The sequence below is a fragment of the Pygocentrus nattereri genome, chromosome 1, assembly GCF_015220715.1.
Source record: "Pygocentrus nattereri isolate fPygNat1 chromosome 1, fPygNat1.pri, whole genome shotgun sequence".
In the NCBI taxonomy this organism is placed as follows: domain Eukaryota; kingdom Metazoa; phylum Chordata; class Actinopteri; order Characiformes; family Serrasalmidae; genus Pygocentrus; species Pygocentrus nattereri.
In genome coordinates, this window is record NC_051211.1 from 1,800,001 (window position 1) to 1,825,000 (window position 25,000).

The 25,000-nt window shown below is 47.1% G+C and overlaps 1 protein-coding gene across 5 annotated transcripts in view; it reads right to left on the minus strand.

The window, feature by feature from the left end:
• Positions 1–25,000, minus strand: part of ptprua (protein tyrosine phosphatase receptor type Ua) — a 430,978-nt gene that overhangs the window by 18,014 nt on the left and 387,964 nt on the right. For all 5 annotated transcript variants that reach the window (XM_037540130.1, XM_037540149.1, XM_037540134.1 and 2 more), the window contains 6 exons: positions 16,177–16,274; positions 14,684–14,800; positions 12,913–13,067; positions 12,492–12,627; positions 6,867–7,016; positions 251–565 (listed from right to left, as the gene is read on the minus strand). In XM_037540130.1, the coding sequence (XP_037396027.1) occupies positions 251–565; positions 6,867–7,016; positions 12,492–12,627; positions 12,913–13,067; positions 14,684–14,800; positions 16,177–16,274 (971 nt within the window). The remainder of the gene's footprint in view (positions 1–250; positions 566–6,866; positions 7,017–12,491; positions 12,628–12,912; positions 13,068–14,683; positions 14,801–16,176; positions 16,275–25,000) is intronic.

Genomic DNA, 25,000 nt, shown 5'->3' on the forward strand with positions numbered 1-25,000 from the left:
CTGACTTAACTGTGTAAGATAAAAGATCATTTTTTACTGTGTACTAAACTAAACGTAAAGTCTAGCCGGTGTGGTACAACTCACTGATTTAGTAATGCATAAAACTTACGTACGGCTGGGGCAGCCGGTCCTGTTCTAGCGGCTCTTCCAAACTCAAGCCTTTGCACTTTACTGATATTAAAACATGTTTCATTTGGTCATGTATACAAGAATGTCCCTACATTAACAGTCAGCTCAAAGCGCCACACACCCATGCGGAGTTGGACTGGTTCAGCTGGTTGAGCATGACGATGGAGGTGCAGCCGTAGTCGAACACCAGCCTCCAGAAGTCCCCGGTGGTGGTGGGCAGGGGGTGCGGGGTAACAACGAAGGCGGCGGGCCGCAGGAAGCTGTCCATCAGCGCAGCGTTGATGTAGTTGTTGCCGTCGCTCTCAGTGGACACGAGGAAGGCCAGGGCGCGGTCTGGCGGGAGGACGTCCATGCTCCGGTTCTTCTCCCGGTTCCGGGGCAGCAGGGACACGCTGCACTCCTCCACGTCCAGGTGAGGGGTCACCGAGTTTAGAGTCTGAGCGGGAGAGAGACACGTCCAGAGTTAACGACCGGGGAGAAGAGGCGCAGAGAGGAGGCAGTGGGAGGATAAAGGAAGGGAAAACAATGTTCGACAGGAGAGTGGAGTGGGAAGAGAAAACAGCGGAAAGAGGGAGAAACAAACAACCACAGGAAAGGAGAAAGAACAGAGAGACTGAAGAGGCAGAGGAAGCTCTCAGTACGGAGCTGCTGACAGTGCTGCATCAGTCAGGCTGCTTCACCCAGAGAAAAGCTTTTGTGCTCTCGCCGGCTTAGACGTGCGGTTCTAGGAAAATCCTTTAATTGATATTGATCCTTTACGTTTTGTGGAGGTTCTTTAAACCAGTGGCTTTCAAACGGTGCAGATATCAAGTATCATGCGAATGATGAAAGTGGGCAGCGGCTGCGTTCAGATTCAGTTCCTATAGGCGTTGGTTCTGGTAGAAAAACAAGCCTAATTAAAGAAGAACGCAGAGCTGGCTATATTACCAGGCTAGCTGACCTACAATATTGACATAAATATTTTAAAAAATGAATTAATGAGCTCATACCGAAGGCTAGAGGGTATTTAGTAGAATGTTTCAATCTTTTTATCACACTTTTGATTAAAAGAGCGGCATTCGCAAAATTCCTCCATAATTCAGTGTTGGAGATGTAAACAAATTGATTCACACTGTAAGAAATAAAATGATCTTTAAACTAGTCGATATATCCAATATCTCCCCAGTTGAGATTGTTGTAAGCTTATTATAAGATAATAAATTTGCTTGTTGTTAAAAATGTCTAGAAATAAGCAAAAATAATCTCATCATAAGTGCACAACCATCTCAAAACAAGAAATATTACATATGAACTAGAATTAAGATCATTTCATTGATAAGATACCATTTTTTTCAGTGCGGAGCGGTTTGGTGTGAAGTGGTTCAGATGTCTTCACAGTGGTGGTGATGGGAACCAGGCGTCGCCATGACTACAACACAGATATAGACACTTTATTTACCATCCAGAACCACCAGAGAACCTACACGAGTCTTCTGAGCTTATATGGAATGTTGATGATGGAAAACAGTGGAAAATCTGGAATAATGAGTTTTCTTTGGGGACTATTTTGCCGCACAGCGCCCTGCATGTCTCCCTCCACCATGAATGGAGTTGAAGTTCTCTAAACTCTCATAAAACAGCGTCTCAGTCATCAGGCAGTGAATTCAGAACCAGTTCATGTAGGAACTTTCTGTAGGAGCTTTTAGAGGGACGTCTGGTTCCCATCACCACCACTGTGAGGAGCTTTTAGAGGGACGTCTGGTTCCCATCACCACCACTGTGAGGAGTTTTTAGAGGGACGTCTGGTTCCCATCATCTCCACTGTGAGCGGATCTGAGCGTTTCACATCTTTGTTTGCATCTTAACCATTTGATCGTGCGCAGGATTGGTGGGGTTCCCCTTCAGATGATAAAAGCCCCTTTTCCTGGTGGCGAAGTTAAAAGAAATATGCAGATCTCTGGCGCCGATCCATCACGAAGGCTCAGACTGAGTGATTAGCATGCAGGTTGAGTTATTTGATCATTACTCGCGAGAGAGCCAGAGCGCGAGAGCCAGAGCGCGAGAGAGAATCTATAAAGCGGAGGAGACAAAAGCAAGGCGAGACATATTTACTTAGTGCAAACAGACCACTGTCAATATTTGACTCACTCCAATATTTCACATTCTAATCATCGGGCCGAGGAGGCCCGAAACACATTTAGCAGCAGCGGGAGAACGGCCACGCGGCTTAATGGCCAAAAACAAATTCAGGCAGACCGCATATATATAACGAACAAGCACATTACGAGTCCGTGGATGAATGGGACTGGAATGACAATGCCGTAGATTACTGAAGTCGATGCTTATCTCTCGCCCAGCTCGGCCCCTGCAGAGCAAATGGGCCATTCCAATTACGTGTGCACGGCGTTAAGATTACATCTGGGGCCGGCCGGCGACGATGTAGCGCCAGGCGGTGCGGTCCAGGAACGTGCTGCGGGCTATGCGGATATGAGGTCATTAATATCTTAATGTGAAAAAGGCACGGGGAAATGAAGGCGGCGGACACGGCTCATTAAAATAGTGCAAAACTAACAAAACCGGCCGCCGCGGCTGCTTAAATACAATCAGCGGCCTGCCTTGAGATTAGGAACATTTAGCCAGTAGCAGGTCCCGCCATGAAACAACACTGTTCTCTTTAACGCAACACACACAAACTCTTCTCAGCACTATTTTAAGGGAATATGCAGAACTCTCGGTGACGCACGTTGTCATTCAGAACGGCCTCGTTCCTTTCCTTCCATTCCAATTTGCTGCGTTCACTAGTTGCGCCCCATTATTATTATTCTCCGAAACACGCATTAGTGCCCAATGTCAAACAAGAGCTTATGATTCCAGTCCAGCACACTTGATTTGCTCTTGTTCTGTGCTTTTCAGAGCAATCAGATGCATTGAGAGGTTTATTTTCCGCTGAAATACATTCAGGCATTTAGACTTGACCAGGTAAACTTCAAACCAGCTGCTGGAGAGTAGCCTGTAATTACGGAGGCATTGCAATCATCTGTCGATTTGTTTCCACTGCACAGTCAACAAGGGGACTTTAAAAAAGAAACCACCAAATTACAGGCTGCCTCGCTCCATCATAGAAATGGTTGCACGTCACTCAACCCGCTCAGACAAGCGTGGGGTCAGCTGAGAGACAGATAAACTGGACCGAACCCAGCTTTCTTGCTCATAGAGCTGGTAAGTGCCAGGAGCGTGAGCCACCTCTCCGTTTAGTAACAGCTTGTATATTATACAGTGGAAATGTGCAGCAGCAGTCAGAAACAGCTCCTCATAAATATATACATTTCTTTTTTTAAGTGATTATATTTACATACCCAGAAACGAATGCAAATACATAACCACTGAGCAGATTTACTAAAAGAGGCGCTAATTACTGGCAGTCGGCTGACGCTTGGTGCTGGTGTGGGCGGCCAGTCCACTAAAAACGGCCCTATAAATCAACACTGGCACAACTTTGCGATTAACATATTACCAGCGCAGAATAACCACCTGTTTGGATCACATACTTCTGGAATGAGAGTCCTTTTCCACCAGATGGGAAAAAAGCCAGTTTTTATCTGCCTCTGATTCTGGTTTGAAGTGGACCTGGTTTGCTTTCCTGTCTTTTCCCTTTCCTTTAGTGTGTCGTAGCTTTTTTGTGCATCTAAACGTTCCGCAAAGTCACAAAGCTCCAGGCACTAAAGTGAGGTTCTGTCTCATGGTTCCACCCGCTGCAAATCAGGGCATGATCGGTTGATCGGTTGGTTCCTCGGCCACTTTCTAAATATATTAGCAGGCAATTTAATGCGTCAGGCCTCCAGTGCAGCGCCTGACGTCCTGACCAATGGAAAAGCTCGCCTGGATGTATCTATTTAGACACCACACAGGAAAAAGTCCTGGTTGGACAACGTTCCATTTCAAGATTTTAACCGTCTTTTATTTCCAACCTAAATTTATCGACGAAATGAAAAGTTTTGCTGCGGCGCTAACGGAGTTTAAACGCAACAAGCAGGAAGATTCCATTAACTTTTTAGATCCCAACAGAATTCTTGGTACTATCTGGGAAATGTTCAGTTCAGGGGACCAATTACGCTTTTCTAGTTTTTCTCTTTCCTTTTTGCTCATGTAAACGTTCCGCAAAGTCCCAAAGCTCAGCGTTCCCTCCAGAGGGAGAACCTCTCTCCCACAGAACCCACTTTTCTCAGCTGCCTGAAGCGCCTTGCCCTTTTCCTTTGTTACAGGATGACATCATCTCGTAACACAGTCCTTACTGCCCGCCTACCGGCGAGCTCCGCCCCTCATACAGCGCACAGCGGCTACTGGAGGAGGAAGAGTGTGGTCAGTGCTGTAGCGTGTGGAGAGACGCTGACTGGACTTTCAGGATCCACTCTGGATCAAACTGATCCGGCAGAACCGACACCGCCGGAGAACCAGCCACAGCGGAGTTACAGCTGCTCAGGAGAGAAGGGTCTGTCTTCAGACTGCAGGACAGGGGCGGAACCTGGAGGGGCGGAACCGTTCTAGAGGCTGACCAATCAGAGCACACTGGGCTAATCGGGGGCGGGGCTTAAAGACAGAGGACGGACACAGGGTGAACAGAGATGAACAGTGTGAGAAAAAGTAGGAGAATGTGTTTCTAGAACAATGAAGCTGTAAATCTTTTCTAGACTCCCAAAAATAAAATGATGAAGTGAAAATGGGCCAATATGTCCCGTATAAACCATCAGGTAGAAATAATGTCTCGTTTTAACTTCTCAAGACGCAATAATGACTAAACCAAAATAAAGAGTTCTTAGTTACGGAGGACGTTTGTGATTATTGTTCACCATTACTGACTGGGGAGGTGAACTTTTTAGGTTTTTACACCTGGAGTTCCAAAATGAATTAAAAGCTCCAGAGAAAATGGGGCTCCTAACAACCACCTGGAAGAGCTGGTCGACCCCAAACCTGCCCCCATCAGATAAACAGCACTGAAAGCTTTGATCTCTGAGAGAGAGGAGAAGATCAAGCTGCTTCAGATCTGAAAACATCCACAGGTGTTTCTGTCTGTCCTTCCACTGTGAGAAGACCACTCAGCACTGTGGGTCTGAAAGGACGTGTAGCTGATCAAGAAGAACCTCACTGAGAAAAGGAGACGGACACATCAAACAAAGAAGCTGGACGATGGACTGACCGCCCCAGAGTCCAGACCTCAGCACCACTGGAGCTGGATTAGTTAGTAGGAGGTCTGTAATGTAATCTGTGTGCGATGATTCTTATGGGGTAAAGGATCTGTGGAATTTCCCCCAATTACCCCAAACAGCTTGGACCCAAACATCATTGTATGGGTGTTTATGTCAGCATGATGTGACAGGCGCCACACTTTCAACCAATCACATCACACTGTGCTGCTAAATGACAAAAACGGCACTTAAATAACCCAAAACATGACGTTGGGTGGGGGAGGAGGCTTTACACCTCCTTTCTGCTGATTAGACATGACGGGGAATATACCCCAATCAGGCGTAACACGATGACCACCTCTTCGTTTCTACGCTCACTGTCCACTTCATCAGCTCCACTGACTGTATAGCTGCACTCTGTAGTTCTACAGTTACAGACTGTAGTCCATCTGTTTCTCTGATACTCTGTTACCCTGTTCTTCAGTGGTCAGGACCCCCATGGACCCTCACAGAGCAAGTACTGTTTGGGTGGTGGGTCATTCTCAGCACTGCAGTAACACTGACGTGGTGGTGGTGTGTTAGTGTGTGTTGTGCTGGTCTGAGTGGATCAGACACAGCAGTGCTGCTGGAGTTTTTAAGCACTGTGTCCACTCACTGTCCACTCTATTAGACACTCCTACCTCGTCGGTCCACCTTGTAGATGTAAAGTCAGAGACGACAGCTCATCTGCTGCTGCACAGTTTGTGTTGGTCGTCCTCTGGTCCTTCATCAGTGGTCACAGGGCGCTGCCCACAGGACGCTGCTGGCTGGATGTTTATGGTTGGTGGACTATTCTCAGTCCAGCAGCGGCACTGAGGTGTTGAGAAACTCGGAGTTCAGCCAGTTACAGAAGGTAATTCACTTTGGCAAGATGACTTAGCAGCCTGTGAAAAACTCCAGGCACTGCAGATTCATACGGGATTAAAATCACAGACCTCATGGATGATCCCTCAGATTACAGCACCTCCTCGGATAAATCTGATCAGCTCCTGTTGTTCTGGCTGCTACCTGTGGTGTGTTATATAGTCGGTGTTGTGCATTTATTGCAGGTCTCTGTATTTACTGCACTGTATTGTCTGCACTGCGTTTATTGTATTGACTCGAGTTGCTGTGGTGGTCCTGGAGGAGTGCTGCTTCATTCCACTGTGTACTTGTGTGGAGCTGAAATGACAGAAAAACCTCTCGAGCTTGAACTTGAGCCATGAGCCAAACTTCACACTTCAATGACCATTTGTGTTTCTTGTATGGAACAAATCAATGATGTGAAGTGCATTCTGAATGAGCCTCAGCAACTACCACACTGTCTCCAACACCAGAGCTACAGTTGGTGCACGCTCTGCAACACCCCAGAGGGCAGATTTAACGAATTCAGGGGGCAAGATCGCGGTGATACGTTAAGGTCCGAAGGGGTAAAACGAACAGGTGCTAAACATCACTGCGCATCTTCTGAGCCATTCTTTTTGACTGCTGCTGCGCTGTGGATGTTTAGAAGACCGTCTCAAAGTGTTACCATGATCTGCGGCTGAAAGTTCTCACCTGGAACTCTTCTCGGAGCTGAGAGGTGTTGCTCTGGGTGTCGACCCTCAGCATGTCCTTGTAGGTGAGAGCAAACTCACTGACCGGGATGGCAGTCTCCCCACACAGGCAGGCCTCCAGGATAGCGTCATGGATAAACACATACTGCTCCTGAGAGAGAGAGAGAGAGAGAGAGAGAGAGAGAGAGAGAGAGAGAGAGAGAGAGAGAGAGTGAGAGAGAGAGAGAGAGAGAGAGAGAGAGAGAGAGAGACAGAGAGAGAGAGACAGGGAGAGACAGAGAGAGAGAGACAGAGAGAGAGAGAGACAGAGACAGAGAGTGAGACAGAGAGAGAGAGAGGGATATAGAGAGAGAGAGACAGACAAAGAGAGAGAAAGACAGACAGAGAGAGAGAGAGGGGGAGAGACAGAGAGAGAGAGACAGAGAGAGAGGGAGGGAGAGAGAGAGAGACAGAGAGAGAGACAGGGAGAGAGAGTGAGAGAGAGAGAGACAGAGAGCGAGTGTGTGTGTGTGTGAGTGAGAGAGAGAGAGAAAAAGACAAAGAGAGACAGAGAGAGAGAGAGACAGAGAGAGAGAGGGAGAGAGAGAGAGACAGACAGAGAGAGAGAAAGACAGACAGAGAGAGAGAGAGAGAGAGAGACAGAGAGAGAGAGGGAGAGAGAGAGAGAAAGACAGGCAGAGAGAGAGAGAGAGAGAGAGGGATAGAGAGAGAGAGAGAGAGACAGAGGGAGAGAGAGAGAGAGGGATAGAGAGAGAGAGAGACAGAGAGGGAGACAGAGGGAGAGAGAGAGAGAGAGGGATAGAGAGAGAGAGAGGGAGGGAGAGAGAGACAGAGAGCGAGTGTGTGTGTGTGTGAGTGAGAGAGAGAGAGAGAAAAAGACAAAGAGACAGAGAGAGAGACAGAGAGAGAGACAGAGAGAGAGAGAGAGAGAGAGAGAGAGAGAGAGAGAGAGAGAGAGAGAGAGAGAGAGAGAGAGAGAGAGAGAGAGACAGAGAGAGAGACAGACAGAGAGAGAGAAAGACAGACAGAGAGAGAGAAAGACAGACAGAGAGAGAGAGACAGAGAGAGAGAGAGACAGAGAGAGAGACAGAGAGAGGGAGGGAGAGAGGGAGGGAGAGAGAGAGAGAGGGAGGGAGAGACAGAGAGAGAGAGAGACAGAGAGAGAGAGAGACAGAGAGAGAGAGGGAGAGAGAGAGGGAGAGACAGAGAGAGAGAGAGAGATTCAAAGTGAGTGAAAATGCTCAAATGTTAGCTGGAATATTAAATAATCCCATTTTTCCGGTTTGTTTCTTATAAGACGCGACAAAGTTTCACAGCAGGGTTCCTTCCCTTTTTAACTTCTCAGTAGATCTTCCAGACCTTGGACAATTCGGAGGGAACGCAGGATTTGGACGGCGTTCCACTGTCAAACTTCTCTGCTCAGAGGAAGCAAGCTAACCGGTGCTGCCTGCACTCGTGCTCTTTTACCTCAACACGTTGATTATATATTCTACGCATCAGGGCCCAGATGTTTCCTACAGCTGTGCCGCAAATGTCAACCCCCATCAAATCCACAGCCCCCCCCCGAAAAGTCGAAAACAACATGACCTCAGTCCGCCGAAAGTTCAGAACTATAATAATACATTTTTATTTGAATAACTTGCAAAATGTTCATCACGGTTTACACTGACAAGCCTCTACTCTTCTAGGAAGGCTGTGTAGTAGATGTTGGAACATTGCTGTGAGGATTTGATAGAACATTAGTGAGGTCAGGTAGTGATGTTGGATGATCACTTCTGGACGTGGCAAATTTAGTTTAGACCACACAGTAGAACAGCAAAAATGGGGCCCATAGTGAATGTATACGGGGTGGGGGGGGGTATTATATATAGTCCCGGGCCAGTTGCACCAGGTGAGCGTAAGCCTGATCGTAAGTTGTGGTGTGAAGTCCATCCTAAACCTCACGCTGAGTTTAAGACTAGAGACAGAATTTCCCACCTGGGCTGAGTAGCGTACCGGTCACCCCTCTACAAAGGTGTGATAAAGGGCTTCTGTTTGCCACAGCCTTAAGCAGAGGAGCCCACAGGTGTGTCAGGTTGGGCCTAATCAGCCCAAGGACTTCTGGGAATTGGAGTTCCCTGAAGTTATAGCACTTCAGGCTGGTCATCTTGGACCGTTACAGCACATTTCATTTTCTTGCAAGTTTCCCCATCAATCAAGTCAACTAGCCATTTGAACTGATTTCATAGCAGATCCTACACCGTCTATATGGTATGTGCACATCTTAAGTCCTACATTAAAGTCACTTGGTGCAACCGGTTAAATTCTAGTGGCTCGTGAACCTGAAAGCAGTGGCACTTTACGCTCAAACTTAAGTGTAACAGTTTGTTAATCTAACCCCCCCACATGTGGAGGCTGTACTTCAGCCTGTGTAGCTCTCACTGCCAGCTGTTTATGCTCGTAAACGCTGCTGTATCACAAAACACGAGGAGATTAAATGGATATAGTAGTGAATTCTGTACAGCTCACTAATCACTAAAGACTCACAAAATGTACTTTCACGGCATAGAAACACTCTTCAGGGTGAATCGGGAGAAACATCTGTCTCACTCCTGTCAAAATTCACGGACGACGTTGCTATGGAGACACAAGAAGATGACCAAAACCATATTCTACTAGAACCTGTTCAACCACATAAAACATCCACGTTCCACTGCGTTAGTTTGTGCTCTGCTCTCTCACGAGGAAAAGGGTTAAACACATTACACCAGTCATCAATGAATCAGACGGCCAGGAGCACTGACCTCTGCGTCCAGAGACCTCTGGGGGATTAGAAAGCAGTCTAGACACAATAATGGCATCATGCCCGAGTTAGTGTTGTATGGATATGAATGGGGGCTTTAAATGGATCAGATGTGTAGCCAAGTTTTTATGATGTAAATGTTCCGGCGTTATTGAGCGGTCAGTGATTACACCGAAAATAATGGCCCTCTCTTGCTCCTGTCCAGCCAAATGCATAATATACGAGCAGTGGTAGGAATGAAAATTGATGGGTGAACAGCGAGAACAGAATAAAGCCTGCTGGAGGATAAAAAACGGAGAATGTGGCTGCTGCTAAACAAATCAGCGTCTGTGATTTCATTCAACGTCAAAACGAACGAATAACGACCTTTTCTTAAGCTGCATTTAACTTTCTGATTGCATGCGTCGTTCATCATGTAGCAGTGAAGGGTAAACACATACATGTAGAACCGAAATGCAGTTAACTCGCCTATTTAATCGTTTACGCTCCTGTTTTAGAGCTTAACAGCTTATTTTTTATTAATTACTCACTTAAACGTTGCTCACGTATTGAATTATTTCACGCAAACCGAAGCCAGACAGCAGGATTGCCCATATGAACGTAACTCAACTTCGCCGGCACGGTGGGTGATGTGACGCTTCGCCCATTAATACCACGTTTATTGAGTCTAACGCCGATGAGATTCTTCTCGAAAGGCAGGTGTTAAGCTGCGCTGGATGGATGCGCTGAGCGCTGCAGACAGGTTGAGCACAAAAAAGCTGGGAATGGTATTGTGTATGTTTTAGGACATCCAAGCCAGCTTCAGATCTTTGGAGAACCCATGTTGCGTCCAGGTTCTCGTGCAGCTCGTACGTCAGGCCAAACGACCTCGGACGGCATTGTTGGTATAGCATTCGCGATTCTGTTCTTTCTTACTAGATTCATTTGTTTCCTGGCCAAATGAAAGAAAACAACATGAAATAACCACCGCTTTTACTAAACGGTGCCAGTATTACATTTAAGAGATTAACCCCTTAACATTCCAGGCTTATTAGATAGTAAGGCTTATTGATCGAGACATTAATGCAAATTAATGGAGCTGTTTTAGGTTATAGAAGTGTGGAATACACCTCTGGGGCTGCCAGCAGGCCCACGGCTTGGTAAGGGGCTAAATTTGATGACAAGGGCCAGGAAATTTCACCTGCTTTTCCTAACGGAACGCTTCTAATTCCATGATATTCTTGGCCTGTTCAAATCATGTTTAAGATCTAATCGCAGATTTTCATTCAGAGATGCTCAAGACAGGAGACTGTGAGGGCCGACAGCTTCGGCGTGCATTTCTTGAAGCAGTTCTTGGTGGATTTTGAGGTACGTTCAGGATTATTGTCCTGTTTTAGAAGCCAGCGTTCACTTTCCGCACTGCAAAACTCATCTTGTCAAGTAAATTATCCCAAATAGAGCCAATAAATCTAATATCTCTCCTGTTGGGATTGTTGGAAGCTTCATTTAAGATTATTTACCCTAGTTCTCTACATTTCCTACTTGTTTAAGTAATTTTATCAAGTGAAATGATCTCATTATATTGGGAGAAATGTGCTTAAAACCAGCTCAATTATTTGCCGGTATACTGAGAGAATTTTACTTAATAAAACGACTTAAAACAAGTCAATACTACCTAGAATATTGCTAGATATAGAATAAGATAGATAATCTTATAATAAGTGCACAGCCATCTTAAAATAGTAAACATTTGAAAGATCAACTAGAATTAAGATCATTTCACTTCACGAGATGCCATTGTTTACATTGCGGACTGACTGTGTCACAATTGCTTCCAGAATTAGTGGAATCGATTCTTCCATCTACATGTGCAGTGTTTCTTGGGCCACAGTCTTCTGCACAACCCCAAAGCATAAGAGAAACACCTTAATGCTTAACACTTGGCACGGTGTTCCTTTCATCAAATGCTGCTCCTTTTTTCTTGGAGAACTTTTGGTGTTTGTAGTCAAAGTTTTTCACTCTCTCATTCCACAGCACTTGGTTCCAAAAAGCATCTGGCATATCTAGATGTTGGTTTCTAGATTTTCAGACTTTTGCGATGAGGTGCTGGGTAAAGTTTTATTTTGATGACTCTTCCTTTCAGATCATGTTTGTTCACAGCAGAATGTTGCACCAGCCCTCGTGTGTCAGCTGAACCTTGCTGCATGTCCTTTGCTGTCATATGGGGGTTTTGCTTTGCCTTTCTGCCAAACATACATGCAGTTCTGAGAGTTTTCTTGGTCGTTCCAGATCTTGGCTTGACAGTTCTTCTTAACTGCCATTTCTCAGTGACATTTCTGGCAGTGGAAACTGTGAGTTGGAAGCACTTTGATATGTTTCTATAGACGTCTCTTGCTCTGCAGACATTAATAAGCTTCATTTTCAGATCCTCTGCCAGCTGCTTGGAGGGGCTGGTGGTTATTGAGAGTCAGAGAATTTATTACGCTCTGGAATCAGCTGCCAGTTCCTAATGACAATTCTTGACCTGCCTTGCCTAATCAGTCCAGATTTTAGAATTAGAAGATTGTCCAATCATTTGCCCAGGCTTGTAAAAGTAATGACTTTTTCCATTAACATTTGCAGAAAAATATGCTTTTAAATAGTTTGCTGCAGATGTTTTGTTTCAAAAATCAACAAAATATGTAATTTGTGCAGGGGTGCCCAAATTTTGCATACACTGGTGATACTATAGTGATTAAAGTGAAAGATGCAGCTATGTGATTGGTTGACCCCTGAAGCCCCTACATCCCCGCCTATAACGTAAAGCCGCTACTCAGAGGAAGTCAAAAAATATAATCACGGACCATGAATGTGCGTTCTGTGTACCTCAGTTTGAATCATGTTGATGCGCCGTGAGCACAGAGTCTTGACACAGTTGTAGATGTCCACCACTCCCTCGCACTCCGCCATGTCCAGCATCACGTCCAGGACGATGTAGCAGCCTGTCCGCCCAGCACCCATACTGTAGACATGGCAACAAAGAGAGATGGAAGCTTCGACAACAGAGTGAAGAGGCTGCTGTTTCAGATTCATGCCTGTGACTTTTCATACAATATGATCCGGCCCATAAAGAGAGCCCATCACGACGCAGCACAGTAATTACATAGAAGTTGCACATTTAGCATGAATAGAGCTATAAAATGACAGCACTTGCATGTAATTGCTCATATAAACACATAAAGATATACATATATGGTGTAATTGAGAATAATGAGGGGAAGAGTAGGTGGTAAGTGTGCCTGTGTACCTGCAGTGGACCACTACGGGGCCGGCGTCGGGGGGCGTGGAGGCTTTGACCCTCCTAAGGAAGGCCAGCAAGCCCGTGGCATGATACGGCACTCCGTGCTCCGGCCATGAGGTGAAATGAAACTGGCAAACCTCATGTTTGGCCGGGTATCCTCGCTAGAAAGGGGAAAATACATGAAAGGTACTTTTAATACTGAGGCATCTGTTGAGCAAAGGGCTTTCTATCTGCGACTGCTGTTCCCGTCTGATCTGTATTCTTTTAGCACAGCTTTTCCATTGGATGTATGGTGTCCACATAGAAACTGTTAAAAGCCTGATTTGTTCAACAGGGATGAACGGTGGCCTGAAGTTTGTACTGTCCCTAAAAGCAACCACATTGGTAAGCACTCATCAATACCCTAGCAACCACCTGAAACACCCCTAACAACACTCTAGCAGCCACCAAAGAGACCATAGCAACTCTTATCAACACCCTAGAAAGCACCTGGGCTACCACAGCATCTGCCTAGCAAAACATGGCAACCACCTGGAGCACCATAGCGACCACCTAGCAACACCCTAAAAACTCCCGAAACCATACAGCAACCACCGAGTAGCACCCCAGTAACCATCATAGATATCACAAAAGCTGCTTAGCAACACCCTAGCAACCACCTTGGCTACCATAGCAAATTCCACGTAAAAATACCTGGATGAATATACCACCTGGAAAACTACACAAACCATGTTGTAACACCCTAGCAACCACATGGAACAGTATAGCAACCACCTAGCCAGATGGCCTACGATAATAAATAATGTCTTAGCAACACCACAGCAAGCACATGGAACTCTGTAGCAACCATCTCGCAACAACGGCCTGTGATACTAAGCAGTGTTTAAGCAGCACCATAGCAACCACATGGAACACTACACCAACCATCTAGGCCTGTGATTCTAAGCAATGTTTAAGCAGCACCATAGCAATCATGTGGAACACTATAGCAACTACCTAGCAACAATGGCCTGTGATACTAAGCAATTTCTTAGCAAAACCCTAGCAACCACATGGAACTGCACAATAAGCACATTAAGCTGCACAATATAATACATCCTGTAATAAAGTCCTGCATAAATTTTATTGCAGTGGTGAAAAAAGTATTTAGTCAGTCGCCACTTGTGCAAGTTCTCCCACTTAGAAAGATGAGAGGCCTGTAATTGACATCATAGGTAGACCTCAACTATGAGAGACAACATGAGGAAAAAAATTCAGGAAATCACATGGTCTGATTTTTAAAGAATTTATTTGCAAATAATTGTTAATTATTATTAATAATAAATTTGGTCGCCTACAAACAAGCCAGATTTCTGGCTGTCACAGACCTGTAACGTCTTCTTGAAGAGGCTCCTTTGTCCTCCACTCATCTTTTTAAGTGGGAGAACTTTTTCCCCCCACTGTACATGAATAAAGCTACACGGAAAAACAAGACTGACTCTTCTTTACCTGCAGAGTGAACGACCTTTATCTTCCGTTCATTTTAATAACTATGGTGATAAATATTTAGCTAAATTAGTTTGTGCTGGAAATCAGACAGCGATTTAAAAAGAGGAGGTAAACCCTATAAACGCGAATCGGCCGACGCGGCGACGAAGAAAGTCATTATAAAAGCGAAGTCAATTGGGAGGATCATAATTGGATTTTCTTCATCCCTTGTGGATAATCACGCTGTTCGATCGAGGACCTTCACTGCTGTTAGACCGCTGGTGAATGGAGGCTGAAGTGAGGCTCTTACCCGCTCCATGGCGAAGGTGCGCACCGTGTACTCGGCCAGCGTCTCGGTCTTCAGCAGAGTGATTTTAATGTCTCCGTACAGCTCGCTGTCGTCAGGCCAGTACTTACAGCACTTCATCTGAAATAAAACACCAACACGCCAGACACCAAGCCAGTCAGATCTCCAGGCTCTCGTCGGGAGTTTCAGGTAAGCCTGGCTCTGAATGGTCAAACTTTCACGCTACTTAATGATTTTATGGTCATCCTGCAAAATACCTACTTCTAAGGTTCTTTAGTGAAGACAGTGATTATACAGAGAACCAGGAACGCTCCAAGAAACACTGGCACACATAAACGACTCTTTGCATGGTAAAATCGTTGTGGTGGTGGAGAATGCGCTGTAGATGGTTTTATATGGAAGGGTTCTATATAGACCCAAAAAGGGTTTTTCTATTGTATACAAGCTTGATACTGCAACAATAGAAGAACCGTTTTTGGCGCTGTATAGAACAAACACTTAAAAAGATGGTTCTTTAAGGGTTCTTTACTAAAGAAAATTGTTCTATATAGAACCAGGAACACTCAAAGAACATCATCATGGTGAAATAGTTCTTCAGCTCAATGGAGAATGCTGCTGTGTCTGATCCACTCAGTGTCACTGCAGCGCTGAGAATGACCCACCACCCAAACAGTACTCTGTGAGGGTCCGTGGGGGTCCTGACCACTGAAGAACAGGGTAACAGAGTATCAGAGAAACAGATGGACTACAGTCTGGAACTGTAGAACTACAGAGAGCAGCTATACGGTCAGTGGAGCTGATAAAGTGGGCAGGTGGTCAGGATGTTCTGCCCAATTGGTGTACAGCTTATTCTCTCCACACTGGCAGATACTTTTACTTTCCTCAAGCACATTCTGCATCTTAAACGTCTGCAAACGAGTGAAACGATCTTATAATAACCTTCCAACAGTCGCAACACGAGGAACATCAGATCATCAACTAATTCCACTCTCTGAGACGTTCTGCGGCGCTTGAGTGTGATTTACAGGAAAGCTCCTGTTCTGGTGTTTGCACTGGGGACCATAAGATCCCAGACTCGCCACACAGCTCAGCTCTTAATGAAACACAGACCGCAAACATCATACAGGCCGTTAAAATGTGTCCACATTAAAAGTGTAATTGATGAATATCAGTGTGCAGTCGGCGTGGTAATTAAAGGCCTGATTACTTCAGCAAACGAGCTGCGCGCGGTCTCCATCACGCCGCACTCATTTTTCAGCTATCAATTAAGACTCCGCAACGAAGTTGGCGAGTTGCGCCAAATTGCCGGGAGACTCCAGCGCCGCGGAAAAATAAACCACGAGGAGGCGTCTCTGCAGGGGAACCGACTGTCACGGTCAAGCTGTGGCGGTGAGCTTGGCCGCAGTGCTGTGGTAATGGATGGTGGTCATTAGCGGTTTGGAGGGAGACTCGGCACAGAGGGGGGGGGGGGGGGGGGGGGGGGGGGGTCTAGTCACCCGGCCCACCTCCACCAGCTTGGTGATCATCACGATGCTGTAGCAGTTCTCCTGCCACACCATCCGCCAGAAGTCGTAGATCATGTCCTGCTTGGGCCCTGGGGAGAAAACGAGAGAGAACGAGGGATGAGCGAGAGGAGAGCAGCACGAGCCGAGGAAGACGAGAGGCGAAGTGCAGGGAGGAGGAGGAGGAGTGAGTGAACGAGGGAGATACGGGAAACGGCAGAGTGGGTGGAAAGACTGGAACTGAATAGCCACAGTTTGTTTCGAAGCCCCTTAAACTCGAAATGTCGGTATGTGCGTCCACAGCGCAGATCAGGTCAGTTCGGTTTAGGCACGTTCAGGTCAGTTCAGGTCAGTTCAGGTCAGAGTTCCTCACGCTCACAACTACAGAATGAACACATTAATTTTTCACATAATTAATTATTCACAGCAGATACGGAAACAGCAGTTAATGAAGAATTTGTAGTATTTATGGATTCATAGCAGATACTAAATATTCATAACAGTTACTGTATCATTCATAACAGCAAATAAAACAGTTATAGCGGTTATGGAATCATTTGTAATAATGAATTATTCATAATAGTTACTGAATATGCATAACAGTTACTGAATCATTAGTACTGGTTATGGAAAATCATTCAGTAGATCCTGAATTATGCACAGAAATGAATGAATAAGCAAAGTTACTAAAATAATTATAATAGTCATGGAAAATCCTTCACAGTAGTTATAGTGGTTACTGATCGATGAGTCCAGACGTGTAAAGTTGGTTCAGTGAGTAACACCCCGGTGATCTGATAAGTGAGGAGGGGAGAAGTCGAGCAATGCAGGCGGTACCGAGTAATAAAAACAGAGTGAAACAAAACAAAACAAAGAGGGGAAGAAAACCCGAATACGAAGCCCTGATTAAGACCCACGGATAGTGGCGTGAGGGGAGCGGAGAGATGGGAGGAGTGGGCGAGCGCAGCTGATAAAGGAGGAGAGAGACGTGTTGAGAGGGAACAGTAGAGCGAGGCCGGCTTTGATGAACCACGGCTGTGTGTTTAATGAAGCCGCCTGGAAACGGAGCATCAATACACCCACGACCTCAGAGACCTACACACACACACACACACACACACACACACACACACACACACACACAATCACAGAGACAACACCTACAACACACACACACACACACCCACGACCTCAGAGACAACACCTACAACACCTACAACACACACACACACACACACACACACACACACACACACACACACACAACCTCAGAGACAACACCTACAACACCTACAACACACACACACACACACACACACACACACACACAACCTCAGAGACAACACCTACAACACACACACACACACACACACACACAACCTCAGAGACAACACCTACAACACCTACAACACACACACACACACACACACACACACAACCTCAGAGACAACACCTACAACACACACACACACACACACACACACAACCTCAGAGACAACACCTACAACACATACACACACACACACAACCTCAGAGACAACACCTACAACACATACACACACACACACACAACCTCAGAGACAACACCTACAACACATACACACACACACACACACAAAACCTCAGAGACAACACCTACAACACACACACACACACACACACACACACACACACAACCTCAGAGACAACACCTACAACACATACACACACACACACACACAACCTCAGAGACAACACCTACAACACATACACACACACACACACACACAAAACCTCAGAGGCAACACCTACAACACACACACACACAACCACAGAGACAACACCTACAACACACACACACACACACACAACCTCAGAGACAACACCTACAACACACACACACACACACACAACCACAGAGACAACACCTACAACACACACACACACACACACACACGCACACAACCTCAGAGACAGCACCTACAACACACACACACACACAACCACAGAGACAACACCTACAACACACACACACACACACACACACACACACACAACCTCAGACAACACCTACAACACACACACACACACACACAACCTCAGAGACAACACCTACAACACACACACACACACACACAACCTCAGAGACAACACCTACAACACACACACACACACACAACCTCAGAGACAACACCTACAACACACACACACACACACACACACACACACAACCTCAGAGACAACACCTACAACACACACACACACACAACCTCAGAGACAACACCTACAACACACACACACACACACACACAACCTCAGAGACAACACCTACAACACACACACACACACACACAACCACACACACACACACAACTTCAGAGACAACACCTACAACACACACACACACACACACCTACAACACACACACACACACAACCACAGAGACAACACCTACAACACACACACACACACACACAACCACACAACCTCAGAGACAACACCTACAACACACACACACACACCTACAACACACACACACACACACACAACCACAGAGACAACACCTACAACACCATCACCTCTAACACACACACACACACACACTCTGATACAAGCACATACTCTCTGTCTGTCTCAGTCTGTCTGTCTGTCTCTCTCTCTCTGTCTGTCTCTCTCTGTCTGTCTGTCTCTTTCTCTCTCTCTCACTGTCATTCTGTCTCTCTCTCTCTCTCTCTCTCTCTCTCTCTGCCTGTCTCTCTCCTCATATCTTCAGCTCCTATATTCCTGGTGGAGGCAGATAAATTGCTTCCTCATAAAAAGACGTTGAAATCAAGTGTTTGTGTGGAATTCTGCACACATTTCCGGGTTCCCGGAAGCTCAGAAGACTCGTGTAGGTTCTCTGGTGGTTCTGGATGGTAAATAAAGTGTCTATATCTGTGTTGTAGTCATGGCGACGCCTGGTTCCCATCACCACCACTGTAAAGACGTCTGAACCATTTCAGACCAAACCGCTCGGAATCCCTCAGCTATTTAATTACACAGAAGTCTGGGGGGAAAATCCCCTTCCATTGCGCTGTCAATGGAACAGTCATTGTGTTATGTTGCTTGGCAACCACAGTTGGCTGTTAACGATGGAAGAACTGCTACTTGATAAATTGCTGTTAATAAATCAGTGTATTTTATCGTCTTGTAGAAAAGCGGTAACCCCCCCCAAAGTAAGACCCAAAGCAGCGATGATTACGCAGCGTAAATTAAACGTGAAGTAAGTCAAATTTATTTATACAGCGCTTTTCACAGACACGAGCCACAAAGTGCTTTACGAAACATAAACTACACAACATGACACAGTACAAACGACTTAAACCAGAAACAGGACTGGCTTAAGGCAATGCCTTAGCTGCCTTGACCATTATCCAAACGCCTGCTTAGAAAGGCTTTTTAAAAGAATCAACTGATCTTAAAAAAGGGGGCAGTGCATTCCGCAATTTAGGAGCGACGACCTCAAACCCTCTGTCTCCACGGCTCTTTAATCGAGAACGTGGAACAGACAGTAAATGAGTTACAGCTGGAGACGTTCTAAAGGATAACGTAACACCCGCCGTTCGCGTTGTACTCAGATGCCGTTTCATATCACGCTACATGTCTTCACTGTTTTGGAAAATATCCGTCCGCACGTCTCTCTCTCCTGTGCATTTGCTCAGCCATTAAAACTCCGGCTTTGTAGCGCTAAGCTGTATCTGCCGTTTGAAAGATTCATGCACATCCGTTGTAGGATGTAGCTCAAGGCTATGCGGAGCTGAGGTGTGCGAGGCAGCGCTGTAGCACCTGTTGTTTTGCAGCGGGTTGGCTGTGATTGCGGGAGCGAGTGAAGGAGGAGGACGCCTGAGGGGAAACGCTCACAGCTCCTCAGATGCAGCCGAAAAAACGCAGAGGTTAAAAACCTTCAGCAACGTTCCCGAGGCTCTACTCGCTGTGTGCCAGCAAACATGTTCACCGCGCTGGAAGAAGATAATCATCAGGAGCATACCAACGATGGCCCTTCAAGGGTTCTTTACTAAAAGCAGTGGCTCAACCTAGAACCATGAAGACTCACGGAACCATTTGCATGCTTAAAAGGGTTCTTTGCGTGGTGAATGATGGATAATGTGTTGGATTTTATTTTACGTAGCACCAAAAAGGGTTCTTCTACTGACATTTTAACAGTGGCAGAACCCTTTTGAGTGCAATACAGAACCATTTTCAAAAAGGTTCTACTTAGAACCATTCTTCCACTCTCTACAGAACGATTTCACCATGCAAAGAACCATGCAAATGGTTCTTCTAGTGATCATTGGGTCTGTGTAGAACCACTGACTTCCTGGCAACTGCCAAACCCAGACTCGTCCATCGGATTCCCAGACGGAGAAGCGTGATTGGTCACTCCAGAGAACACGTCTCCACTGCTCTAGAGTCCAGTGGCGGCGCTTTACTCCACTGCATTCCACGCTTTGCATTGCGCTTGGTGATGTAAGGCTTGGATGCAGCTGCTCGGCCATGGAAACCCATTCCATGAAGCTCTCTACTCTGTTCTTGAGCTGATCTGAAGGCCACATGAAGTTTGGAGGTCTGTAGTGATTGACTCTGCAGAAAGTCGGTGACCTCTGCGCACTATGCCCCTCAGCATCCGCTGACCGCTCTGTCATTTTACGTGGCCGACCACTTCGTGGCTGAGTTGCTGTCGTTCCCAATCGCTTCCACTTTGTTATAATCCCACTGACAGTGGACTGTGGAATATTTAGTAGTGAGGAAATTTCACGACTGGACTTGCTGCCCAGGTGGCATTCTTCTTTGTTTGATTACTATGTCTTGATCTCCTCAGCAGGGTGTGGTTATTCTACTGTAGAACTGATTTCTTTCCGAACACTTTCCAAGAGGGTGCTGATCTTCCACCAATGTTTAATAGTGGTGGACAAGGTTTGAGGAATCCTTCATTGCTTTGGCAGAGCGCAAACAGTCTGCTCTTGATCTAAAGATCTCAAAATTAGAGTGCAAATGTTGGTGTAATCTTTAGTGTCCGTCTCCTTTTCTCAGTGAGGTTCTTCTCGATCAGCTACACGTCCTTTCAGACCCACAGTGCTGAGTGGTCTTCTCGCAGTGGAAGGATGGACAGAAACACCTGTTTTCAGATCTGAAGCAGCTTGATCTTCTCCTCTCTCTCAGAGATCAAAGCTTTCAGCGCTGTTTATCTGATGGGGGCAGGTTTGGGGTCGACCAGCTCTTCCAGGTGGTTGTTAGGAGGAACGTTTTCTCTGAAGCTTTTAATCAGTTTTTGAACTTTTTTTGGAAACTCCTGTTTTTCTCACTTCCAATTTTTGATTGCTTACGCAAATGAATGATCTCATATCTCATCATCTCAGAAAATCTGCTGAAAAATGAATAACTTGAACTTCATGGCTGTTTTGAGGGGAGATTGAATAAATAAATCAGGGCTGTTTTACAGTCACCTCTGTCTCTGCTCTGCTGCTCGATATTCCAGCGCCGCACCACGGCCACTCTGTAATTAATATAAGATTCCTTGCGCTTGTTATTGTTCTTGTCATTTGGAGCAGTGTGTGTGTGTGTGTGTGTGTGTTTGTGTGTAAGGGCTCTCAGTGGGGGCCGGGGCCGCAGGGGGCCGGCGTGTGTCAACACCAGACGCCCATCAGCATGCAGTGTCTGGCTTTCTGCTGGCCGTGAAGGTGGAGGCAGTGTGGACAGGGCTAACAGCAGGGTGTGAGAGCTGGTTATTTACACTGAAACTGCACTTTATTTAATTCAGTCAGATAAACTGTCCGTCCAAACGATCTAAACCGTCCTTCTAATGGCCAAACACTTTATTTTAAAAAGGACATTCTGGGGATCTCTTAAGGTCTGGCTCTGGTCTGTTTAGCATGATTTAGGTCATACAGGACAAATCAGCGTGAGGTCACAACAACAACAAAGACGTTTGGATGGATAATGCTGGTGGTGCTGCACTGACACCACAAGGTTCTGTACCAAACCTGGTGCTTATTCGAGGGACGATGCACCTGAACGCTGATAATGTCATCGTTGTTGATCCTGGCAAAGCTGTGAGCTAATGAAGCTGATCAGGAGCTGTGAAATTCTACTGTAAAGTGATCTTCCCCTTCAGTGACTTCACTATTAACTGGACTGTGAGGAGCTCATTTGTCGTTTAATGAGAAACAGCAGCCGATCACTTTCACTACAGTGTTTTATAAAAATATGACTTCATTAATACTTTACAATGTCTGCTCTGAGGAGCTGGTATAATAGCACCAAGCGAAGGATGCCTTCACTGGGGCTCCCCACACGGTCTCAGAGTCGGGGCGAGCCGCTCTGAGGGAACTTTATCTCTCTAAACGGTCTCAGAGTCGGGGCGAGCCGCTCTGAGGGAACTTTATCTCTCTAGACGGTCTCAGAGTCGGGGCGAGCCGCTCTGAGGGAACTTTATCTCTCTAAACGGTCTCAGAGTCGGGGCGAGCCGCTCTGAGGGAACTTTATCTCTCTAAACGGTCTCAGAGTCGGGGCGAGCCGCTCTGAGGGAACTTTATCTCTCTAGACGGTCTCAGAGTCGGGGCGAGCCGCTCTGAGGGAACTTTATCTCTCTAAACGGTCTCAGAGTCGGGGCGAGCCGCTCTGAGGGAACTTTATCTCTCTAGACGGTCTCAGAGTCGGGGCGAGCCGCTCTGAGGGAACTTTATCTCTCTACACGGTCTCAGAGTCGGGGCGAGCCGCTCTGAGGGAACTTTATCTCTCTAGACGGTCTCAGAGTCGGGGCGAGCCGCTCTGAGGGAACTTTATCTCTCTAAACGGTCTCAGAGTCGGGGCGAGCCGCTCTGAGGGGAACTTTATCTCTCTAAACGGTCTCAGAGTCGGGGCGAGCCGCTCTGAGGGAACTTTATCTCTCTAGACGGTCTCAGAGTCGGGGCGAGCCGCTCTGAGGGAACTTTATCTCTCTAGACGGTCTCAGAGTCGGGGCGAGCCGCTCTGAGGGGAACTTTATCTCTCTAGACGGTCTCAGAGTCGGGGCGAGCCGCTCTGAGGGAACTTTATCTCTCTAGACGGTCTCAGAGTCGGGGCGAGCCGCTCTGAGGGAACTTTATCTCTCTAGACGGTCTCAGAGTCGGGGCGAGCCGCACTGAGGGAACTTTATCTCTCTAAACGGTCTCAGAGTCGGGGCGAGCCGCTCTGAGGGAACTTTATCTCTCTAGACGGTCTCAGAGTCGGGGCGAGCCGCTCTGAGGGAACTTTATCTCTCTAGACGGTCTCAGAGTCGGGGCGAGCCGCTCTGAGGGAACTTTATCTCTCTAGACGGTCTCAGAGTCGGGGCGAGCCGCTCTGAGGGAACTTTATCTCTCTAGACGGTCTCAGAGTCGGGGCGAGCCGCTCTGAGGGAACTTTATCTCTCTAAACGGTCTCAGAGTCGGGGCGAGCCGCTCTGAGGGAACTTTATCTCTCTAGACGGTCTCAGAGTCGGGGCGAGCCGCTCTGAGGGAACTTTATCTCTCTAGACGGTCTCAGAGTCGGGGCGAGCCGCTCTGAGGGGAACTTTATCTCTCTAAACGGTCTCAGAGTCGGGGCAAGCCGCTCTGAGGGAACTTTATCTCTCTAGACGGTCTCAGAGTCGGGGCGAGTCGCTCTGAGGGAACTTTATCTCTCTAAACGGGCTCAGAGTCGGGGCGAGCCGCTCTGAGGGAACTTTATCTCTCTAGACGGTCTCAGAGTCGGGGCGAGCCGCTCTGAGGGAACTTTATCTCTCTAGACGGTCTCAGAGTCGGGGCGAGCCGCTCTGAGGGAACTTTATCTCTCTAAACGGTCTCAGAGTCGGGGCGAGCCGCTCTGAGGGGAACTTTATCTCTCTAAACGGTCTCAGAGTCGGGGCGAGCCGCTCTGAGGGGAACTTTATCTCTCTAGACGGTCTCAGAGTCGGGGCGAGCCGCTCTGAGGGAACTTTATCTCTCTAAACGGTCTCAGAGTCGGGGCGAGCCGCTCTGAGGGAACTTTATCTCTCTAGACGGTCTCAGAGTCGGGGCGAGCCGCTCTGAGGGAACTTTATCTCTCTAAACGGTTTCAGAGTCGGGGCGAGCCGCTCTGAGGGAACTTTATCTCTCTAGACGGTCTCAGAGTCGGGGCGAGCCGCTCTGAGGGAACTTTATCTCTCTAGACGGTCTCAGAGTCGGGGCGAGCCGCTCTGAGGGAACTTTATCTCTCTAAACGGTCTCAGAGTCGGGGCGAGCCGCTCTGAGGGAACTTTATCTCTCTAAACGGTCTCAGAGTCGGGGCGAGCCGCTCTGAGGGAACTTTATCTCTCTAAACGGTCTCAGAGTCGGGGCGAGCCGCTCTGAGGGAACTTTATCTCTCTAAACGGTCTCAGAGTCGGGGCGAGCCGCTCTGAGGGAACTTTATCTCTCTAGACGGTCTCAGAGTCGGGGCGAGCCGCTCTGAGGGGAACTTTATCTCTCTAGACGGTCTCAGAGTCGGGGCGAGCCGCTCTGAGGGAACTTTATCTCTCTAAACGGTCTCAGAGTCGGGGCGAGCCGCTCTGAGGGAACTTTATCTCTCTAGACGGTCTCAGAGTCGGGGCGAGCCGCTCTGAGGGAACTTTATCTCTCTAAACGGTCTCAGAGTCGGGGCGAGCCGCTCTGAGGGGAACTTTATCTCTCTAAACGGTCTCAGAGTCGGGGCGAGCCGCTCTGAGGGAACTTTATCTCTCTAAACGGTCTCAGAGTCGGGGCGAGCCGCTCTGAGGGAACTTTATCTCTCTAAACGGTCTCAGAGTCGGGGCGAGCCGCTCTGAGGGAACTTTATCTCTCTAGAC